The sequence below is a fragment of the Micropterus dolomieu genome, unplaced genomic scaffold, assembly GCF_021292245.1.
Source record: "Micropterus dolomieu isolate WLL.071019.BEF.003 ecotype Adirondacks unplaced genomic scaffold, ASM2129224v1 contig_12900, whole genome shotgun sequence".
NCBI classification, from domain to species: Eukaryota; Metazoa; Chordata; class Actinopteri; order Centrarchiformes; family Centrarchidae; genus Micropterus; species Micropterus dolomieu.
In genome coordinates, this window is record NW_025741886.1 from 1 (window position 1) to 10,074 (window position 10,074).

Consider the following 10,074-nt stretch of genomic DNA (forward strand, 5'->3'; position numbering starts at 1 on the left):
TCATAATAATACTGAACTGGTTTCATTATCTCTAATCTGTATTTGTTCAGGAACAGCATTCACAGACACCGAGTGCTCTGACTGCAGCAGTGGAACATTTTCAAATGGGACATTTACGTCCTGTCTGCCGCACACACAGTAAGAGAAGCTTCAGACATCTGAACTCTTCCAGCAGCCGTGAATTCATGGTTTCCTACAAATGTTGCTGTAAAAATGTCCCTCTATCATTCCAGATGTGAATCAATAGATCTGCAGCTGAAAGCAGGAACTGCTTCAACTGATGCTGAATGTGGAGAACAAAGTTCAGACAGGACAGGAGCTGTGATCGCTGCTGCTGTTGGGGGGATTCTTTTTTTATTAATATCTGGAGCTGTAGCTAAATGGTACCTTTCCAGGAAAAGAAAAAAATGGCATCCAAACAGACGTAAGATTTGCATTTAGACAATAAAAATACTCATGTTTCTGATAGAAGATAATATTGTCTGTCACATCATCAATTTGTTAATAAGCTGTTTTTTGGTAATGTTGCATTACAGGAAGAAAAACAAATGCAGACAGTCCCCAACTGGTATGTTTTATACTCTTTAGTGTTATAAGTCCATTTTACTGTATGTACAGTAGGAAGTAGGAATGATTTTTCTTGTAAATAATGACATCACTCTTTTATCAATATTTCACAAAGCCGGTGAATGGAGCAGAAACATCAGAGATTTTAAACAGAAGTCAACAGCAGGTGAGACAGCAGTGTGTTCTACATGTTCATTGGCTGAGGACTGTCTGACTGAGCTACACTCTGTGACGTCTTTACAAATGTACAAGATGTTTCTGCTTAAACTAAATGTTTCTCCACAGGAGGAGACAGAGCACATATAAACATGCAGAGTCTTTCTAGACACTGCAGAGTGAATGTGCTCTAGAATCCAGTGATAATCCAGTTGGATGCTGGCACAGTGTCTTTGCAGTGGACAGAAATGAAATCAGCTGAATGTCCTGCACGGCGCTACAAGCTGAACACGTCCTCTTCAGAAGTGCTGGTCTACAGTCTGGATCATTATCTCACACAGATGTTACTGTACAGAGACTGAAGTCAGCCTGGAATAACAACATGGAGCAAGCTGCAGACTTCCAGCCATGTGACTGTACATGTAGGCTTCTTTCTTCTTCTGTGGTGGTCACAGAGCTCACAGCTGGATCTGAACACAGTCAGACTGAAACTGGACTTCATCTGTCATAAACCAGAACAAACAACTGGAACAGAAGAAAGATTCAATCTGAACTGCAACATGATGGACAAATGGAGACTTTGATCAAAAGCAGAGAGGCTGGATAGTGTGCAGTGTGCAGGTACAGCTCCAAATCAGCGTGTGAGAGGAGGAGAGGTAGTCCACATGCTGAATATTGAAATATTATACTAAATAATTTAGGTGAACTGGTGAAATATCTTTGTTTGAAACATTCCCTCATTAAACTCCTGGCAGCCTGTGATATTCAGCATGTGGACTTTTTCTGTGAGTTAAAATTGTATCTCACTGCTGAGTCAGCTGATAAAAACACAACTGATGTTGAATAAAATTACAGTCGGCTCACAGACTGTAATGACATTTAGTATTACAGTTTTTGCCCGTTGCTTGAACACTATAGACCCATGCTTACACTAAAGTAACACAACTTGAAGCTTTTGTTACCATACCTCAAACACATGTACCCATACCTTAAACAAAAGCGCTGCTTTGCACTCTAGTTGCAATTCTGCAACACATTTACTTACCAAAGGAATTGTGTGTGTATTGCCTATCTCCAAGTCCCTGCCACGAGAATTTACCCCTTCGATATGAGACTGACTGATTTAAGATAATTGAGCGATTATTAACTAACTGATCACTAGTGAATAATTGTATAGTTATTAAAACCATACTCAGAGGTCCGGAGACTCTGGGCGAATTGGATCTCCAGCGGTGCCCCGAAACCAGAGATTTATGAATGAATATTCTCTGAATATTAAAATTCATAATTTTGTATTAATTCTCATAAATGTATTAAAACATAGTAGTCATGCTACAATCACATGGCATTACAACCTTGAGGGAGCATGGTGGCTTCATTCGCCATGTTGAGACCAAGGGGGTAAGCCAGAGATCGATCAGTGAAGCCAATCAAAGCCTGCATGAAGGGTTCCAAGGGAAACCTCCTGTTTACAGGTTATAAGACTATGATGGCGAAATATTACAGGGGACATTTTATGAGCAAGAGATGCAAAAAGTTATTATAGATAAAAACAAAACATTTAAAATAGAAAAGATTTTATCTAGAAAGAAAAGACAAGGCAGGGACATGGTGTTAGTCAAATGGGTCAGATGGCCAGATAAATTTAACTCGTGGATTTTGGAAAAACAGGTCATTCAGCTACCTTAGCAGATTACAAACACACGTATAAATGGATACAGAGGATTTTATTGTCACCCTGCCCAGCAACTCGTCTGCATTATTTTACTCGAGCAATACAACAGCAAACTTTAGAACGAAACTTTCCAAGCCTTTACACTTTAAAACAGCATACGAGGTGAGTTTGATAGAAAAACAATATCCAAAAACATGGAAATCAAAATTTGTTTTGTTTGATAAAAAAATCCAACAAGAAGGTAGTTCTATCAGCGACACAACAATGTCACAGATAATAGCTGAACTAAACAGTTGTTTATCTGAAAACGACATGGGTCACATTGAGCTTGATTACAATAACATTACCAACAGAGTAAGCATTTTACCAACGAGAGACGTAGTATTAACGTTTCAAGGAAAACTTGCACAAATGTTGGGATTTATTCCTGGAGTGGCTTTTAAAATTCACGAGGCGACTGCAACATTTAGATCTCAGCTGCAAACTAACACAGTGTTGACACAGATGCTGTATTTGGCGCCACATCCTGCAGATGTTAACGTAGGGATGTATAATATATCTGTTTATACTGATATTGTTGATCATCAAACGGTAGGGGATAGTTACGTCCCTCTTTTAAGAATAGTACATATATCGGGTTCAAACAAGAATATGATCACAAATACTTATGACAGACCCCACTATCTGAGGCTCTGCAAAACACACATTGATAGTATTGAGATTTCTCTCAAGACAGACCAGGATCAACAAATCCCTTTTACGTACAGCAAAGTGATAATAAAGCTACACTTTCGACCCGTAAAATATCAGTATTAGACAAGGAGCAAACGTGTACCATCCATATGCTCACAATGCGGACAAGTATGTTGCATATTATACAGCCCAAGCGGGTGGTGATTTACAAGGATACAGCGGGCTCGGTGCTCAGTATGGTGCAGGGTTAGGGGGTATCTTTAGGGGTTTGTTTAGATTAGCATTCCCCTTACTCAAGAAAGGATTTACATTTGTTGCCCCTCATTTAAAGACAGCTGCTAAAAACATAGCTACGGATGTTATTACTAACGTCATGAACAGACATCAAGGGGGGTCGAGTATAGTGGCCGCGGCCCCCCGACCTATAAAACGACCTCCTGGGAAAAGAGGGAGTTCCCCACCAAAGAGGCGTAGCCGAACAACAAATAAGAAGACTCATTCTAAGACTAGAAAAAATAAACAAGCAAGGAAAAGCAAGTCGACAAAACGTCAGAAAACAAGAGACATTTTCTAACAAGAATGTGTACGACAATGTTTTTGTTATTATGGTGATATAAGTAAAAACACTTAGAAATGATAAAGTTATGTCTCTATGTATTTATTTAAAACCGATAACGATATACAATTAAAAAGTTATCCAATCACTCAATCGCATTTTAGGAGATACAAAGGGACTTGTTTCATTGTTTGCTAATCGATGTCCTCTGGTAACAAGAGGTGTAGATAGCAGGCCAGTAATAAGAGGAGAAGACTCTCCAAAAGTTTTTCTCTTAATCTCCTCAATTTTTCTTTTGACCTGTTGATTTGATACAACTGATAAAGGTATATTCAATATAGCCAACAATTGCAGATATTCATCCCAACCTGTAGGTCTCTGGCTGTTGTGAGAAGCAGTTACTCCTCTTATCAAATCATACACATGAGACCCTTTAATAACATTACCCTTAAATACAAACTCCCCACGTTCAGTCCATGCAGATATGTTTTTTGAGGAGGACATTTTATCCAAAATATGCCGGGCTTTATTCCTGCTGTTTTAAAACAAAATCTCTTCCTTCTTGATTCTTCTGCTCTGAAGAGTGATAATCTTCAGCGACCAGCATTGACAAAGTTAGTGTGTTCTGGTCTTTTTCTCCTTGTTTTACCATGGTGAGAAATCTCTGCAATGCGATGGAATATTTATTTGCTTTTTCATCAAGATCTTCAGTCTTTTGATTCAGAATGTCTTTTATAGTACGATCCAGGTAATTTTCAACAGTTTCTCGAATAGACTCATGTGCCGGAGATCAAGCTGTTGTTTAGGTACCAGAAACATTTTTGTGTATACTCCATAGTCATTTAAGCTTGTCTTGAACCAATAAGACTCGTTATAAAAGGCACAGCGATACTCAGGAGGGGGAGAAGAAAACCGCCAGACTGTTAAAGCAACATCTTCTTTTTCTTTGAAGCGCAAACCTTTTTGTTGGCGAGCAGCCTAATCCCCGCCTTCTTCTTTTTTAATTTTTGATACTGTGTCTTATTTAGAGGAATTTTACCTTTTAAAACATTTTAAGCTATTTTGCATAACGCTACCAAAAGGTCTGGTGATGCAGATTTAATAATATTCACTCTCTGAGATGGATGCTCCATGCATAGTTTGCAGTAAAGACAGGTTTCTTTTAATGCGATCAGACATGTTTATTTACTTTCTCTTAGGCACATACACAACAGGCAGCTCTGAAAGCAAGTCCGTTCTGAGTCTGAAATCATCAGGTGTCTTAGCTTTAAAATCAATCATCAAGTAACCGTAAGGAACACTTGTGGCATCCTCGAAACAATCCATAAAAAACAAGCTATTTCTTTTAACTCATCGCCATCGTTGTGAGTGGACTGTTTTGCTCAACCTAAATACATGCTTAAACACAGGTGGAATGCATTTGGTTTACTCTCTTTACAACCGGGTCATCTTGCGTATGTGTGCCAATCCCGTCTTGTGTGAGTGTGTGTGTGTGTGTGTGTGTGTGTGTGTCCCCTTCGGTCAGTGACGTCACTACGCAGGAGGAATGCCCCCTTCTTGCAGATCGGTTATAAAGGCAGGAGAGCCACGGAGCCTCTTTTCCTATGGTGCAAAATGCATGTGTGGGACCCCCTTCGATCAGTGACGTCACTACTCAGGAGGAATGGGAACGAAAAATAATAATAATAATAATCCTTATTTGTAGAGCACTTTTCAAAAACAAGTCACAAAGTGCTTAACAAGTGTTAAAGCATGTTTGGAACGAAAAATAACCAAGCATGCATTTGAAAACTTTGTTTTTTACATATCACATCTGAAGTATCTTGTTTACTAGCTAATAACCAAGATGTTGCCAGCAAAACACAAGAGTGAGTATGTTTCTCACGGCTTCCAGTGGAATTTGAGGACCTTAGCCTATCAGCGTTAAAGGCCTTCCCTCAGACATCCCGTCATGCATATGGACAACGGGAGCTTTGATAAAATTTATTGAAAAACCTTCTATTTGTATGAAATACAGAAGATGCTTTGTAATTTACGTTTTCTTAAATGTTTCTGGTTAGAATATAATGCGTTTTGTCAGTAATTCACATTCCTATGACAGTTTACTACTTAAACCGTGAGTGAAGGGACTGTTTAATTTGATGGGACTGGTGACCAGACAATGCATTGACAAGTTACTGCTACCACTGTCATGGCTGATCAATAGAATGGTTTAATAAAGTGCAGTTATTACATTATAAACGGTTACGTGCTGTGGTCATTAACTCTTAAATTCACATCGGGTGGGAGACGTTATGTCGGCCCAGACTAATAGGTGCATTAATAACCCGCCATTGGCAGGTGTTGTTTAATGAAACAGTGCTAGTCACGTTAACCTCTCTGAAACTCTGAGCAACTAAAAATGCTTACGGTGTCTCGTTGAACTAGATAAGTGAGTGCACCGCTGTGGCCCCATGGTGGGCGATGTTAAAAGGTGAACCCCAGAAAACACTTCAATTCTTACACAAATAACAACTCACCACAAAGAAAGCAAGACTCTCTGCACCATCTGCTTTCAAGTCTATAAAGGCATAAGGATTATAATACGCTATACTTTAATTCATTTATTTGAATATAGATAATATCATGAATTTCAAAGGGTTCTTTATGTTTGTGATGTGCACAAAGATTATAATACAATATACTTGAATTAATTTATTTGTATATATATGTAATTGTAATATCATGAATCTCATAGGATCCTTAAGGGGCTGTTTTGGTAAATTGTGCACATTTCGGCCTGGTTAGACCCAATAAAATTTTAAACAGAAAGGCGACAGAGACAGTCTCTGTGAGGCACAAAGGCGGGAATAAGTCTTTTTGAAAAAGCCAGGGTGAAGCCCTGTGAGGGGTTGGTAAACGGGAAGTGCGGTGACAATGGCTTCTTTGTCCCATACAAAGACCTCTCATTTTATGGAATTATGTAAACTGAGGTTCAGGAACAGGACCACGCCTCCCTCACTCATTCCATCCACCTGTGCTTCTCAATCCAGTCACATGCACTCACGTATATAAGCCGTCTAACCCGTCTTCTCTCCAGTTTCTCAGTTCCCACATCCCTCACACCTCAGGAGTCTGCGGGAGGCTACTCAAGTAGTGTGTTTTAAACAAAGCAGTGATTCAAAACGCTGTTTTGTAGTGACTGGGCAATGTTGGTTTTGTTTGTTTGTGTTTATACTGAAAAACGTTATTGAAGGGGCTGGTTGAAACAAACATTCACTGTCCACCTGAAAAGGTAGAAGCTTCATTGCTTATGAGGTTTAGTTGAAAGCCGTTAGTGCCATGAGTATGAGATTATAAATATATAGAACTCTGTGATAAACTCATTACATTGTCTGGTAAAAAAAAGTTTCTCTAGAGTTAGTGTGTGTTCAATAAGATCTGATCATATTACAATATGGTGATTAATGTGTGAACGATAAAACCCATTGCAAGTGAGTTTTATCACTAAATGCTAATGCAGCCTTTACAACCACCGCTAGCGCTACTAGAGGCTAGCACCTCTAGCGCTACTGCAGCCTTTACAACCACCGCTAGCGCTACTGCAGCCTTTACAACCGCCGCTAGCACCTCTAGCGCTACTGCAGCCTTTACAACCACTGCTAGCACCTCTAGCGCTACTGCAGCCTTTACAACCGCCGCTAGCACCTCTAGCGCTACTGCAGCCTTTACAACCACTGCTAGCACCTCTAGCGCTACTGCAGCCTTTACAACCACTGCTAGCACCTCTAGCGGGGGGGGGGGTTGTTGATGTTCTGCTTTGGCATGATGTAACTGAAGGCCTTTTTCCAATCCCAGGCACACTGAATACAGATTGTTTTAGGAAGGTGTAGAAAATATGCTGAAAAACCATAAGCTACCAGTCTTTTGTCATTAAAAAGAGACAACTCTTTCACACGCAACAAGTAGGCCAAGGTTACTGACCCCCTGATGACCAAATCCAGAAAGAAGCTGACACACAGGTGAGGGGACTGTGCCCTGACCTGACGACTGCTTCACACAACAGTGACTGAAGAAAGATGTTATGGGAAAAAGACTCAACTGTCCCAAGACCATCACAAGATAGTCAAGATTATCCCAGGTGATACGGACAACTTCAACTGCCGCCAGTCATGCACGTGCAGAGGGGGGTGCAATGGGTGCTTGAGTCAAATTTGCAGTTAAATTTGTAAAGGTCCTTTTGTGAAGGCCTGCCGAATCAAACTATTAGTAAAATGAATTAATAATGATTTTGCGGTAAATAAAATGACCCAATTGATGACCTTTCACCTGATGACCTCATCCGTGACAAGCCCTCCCGTTCACACAGTGATACAGCAGCGATTCAGCCTCAATGTGCTTGTTGTGGTTTGTTGGATGTATTTTACAAGAAAGACGCAAAGAGAGCAGCACAGTAGTTTTATACTGCTGTGTGTCGCCTGTAGAAGTAACATTAGCTGCCGACTAACACAGCTAACGTTGCTTCTACACACAGATAAACAAAGGTGCTCTGTTCACTTCGTTCTTGCTGTTTGAGGGAGAAAAGTTTCATGGGCGTCGCGAGGTATTGTATTTTTTAAGTACTTTGACTAAAAACCTTTCACTTGAACTAGGGTTATTAAAGTAGCTTAATAAAAAACGTATTGTGCCTTAAAATAATTATAACAACATTGGTAAAACAGGTTTATTACTTATTCCTCCGAATAATAGCCTACTTATCAGCCCTTTTTAAAATGATAATTTAAATCAGAACAGTATTTGAATAGATTTAATAGCAAACCTATTATATGAACTAAATAACTGGAAATACATGTAATAATGTCAGTGTCAATATAAAATAAATAATATTCCTGACATCAAAGTAAAGAGTGAAGATATATATATATAGAGAGAGAGATTTCAGACAAAGGTATGAAATGTTAATGTGAAAGGTAAATGCTGCTCTGTGAATGAACACACAATTATTTTTAGATTTATGATTAGACATACAGTCAATCAAAATCCAAATATATCTCAGATTCACAATGCAATATATAAAATCATTATCAAAATACACACACACACACACACACACGCGCACGTGTCTATAGATTTGTCTCACTCTTACCCCTGCCTTGGCTAACCTAGTCCTTTCTCCCAGTACTGTTTCCTTCCCAGATTATTTCCCACACTTATTTGAATCTGGTATCTTTTCTCCTCTACCTGCAGCTCTCGGTGTGCAGCAGTCTCTGTGAGCGTCTCCCTCTTATTTTCTCATAGCAGCCACCTTGGCAGCGGCTGCAGCTACTGCAGGTCAGTCATAGTGAGCCAGTCATCTTCTTTATACCTTGTCATGGTCACATATTTGTTTCATCAGCCAGTATATCTCCTATGTTTGTTATAATATCTCTAGTCACAGATCACCTCTCTGCACGGCCCTGCCGCCAGTGGAGCTGAGAGGGACACATGGGTTCATGCATCACAGTGCAAAGTTCAGTGAGGATCCCCTCCGACAACACAGACAAAGGCTGCAGTGCTCACCACCGTCCTGGTCTGCACAGTTAGGGTACTCCAACACCAGCTCAACAAGATGACAGACATTTTTCCAGCCTCTCCTTTCTGAATATTTGAAAAAACGCAACAATAGTCTGCCGAAGCCTCCCTACTAAGTTACCATAGTAGGCTTCACACCAGCATCTGATCACAGTTAAGTCTAAGTCTAGTTGTTCTGTATTTCCCATTTGTTCGCTGAGCCACTCTGTTTTGCCTTCAGGAGATTCACCCTGTTTCCCCTGGATCACCTGTCCTCCCCGCCAGCCTGCACAGTCGTCAGGAGTAACCCCACCTCGCCTCGCCTACCAGCTCTCACACTTCTCCCTGCTCAACAGAACCCGGAACCTTGCCCCGATCCCCCTCAGCTCACTCTTTCCCTTTGGTTGTTCTCAATAAACCTCTTGGGTTGGGTTCAGTTACGAGTCCTGACACAGCAGCAGCTCAGCGTGTTTCAGATTTGAATATCCTTGATCATATTATATTGATTATTCTGCTGTAATATTGTTTCCATGCAAGTTTCAGATTTAATTCTAGAAAATTATTTACTTTTCTCAGTTGTTAATCATTGTATCTAAAAACTTAATAGTCTAATATATAGCAATTGTCAGTTTCTTTGGCAAAATGAGTATATAGAGTATAGAAGTAATAATAATAATAATAATACATTAATAACACTGCAGACAAATGTGTGTAACTTACTGTATAAATGTGTGCAATAATACATTATGAAGTTATCATAAAAAATGTAACCCTGTCATGCATGAATTATGACAGACTCTGTCAGGATATTTTTTCCTACGTGTTTTTATGGCTCTTTAGGCATGCAAAATAAACTTTTCATTTCATTTTTAAAAATACACTTTTTTTATTTAACAAA

General features: G+C 39.7%; 1 protein-coding gene across 1 annotated transcript; it reads left to right on the top strand.

Moving 5' to 3' along the window:
* Positions 1-31: 31 nt before the first annotated feature.
* On the top strand, positions 32-1,601 carry LOC123966199 (tumor necrosis factor receptor superfamily member 14-like; the record flags this gene model as incomplete). Its single annotated transcript, XM_046042400.1, has 5 exons — positions 32-138; positions 234-424; positions 537-568; positions 683-733; positions 853-1,601. Coding segments are annotated over 5 exons (402 nt in total), but the record flags the coding sequence as incomplete, so codon positions are not given.
* Positions 1,602-10,074: the final 8,473 nt, after the last annotated feature.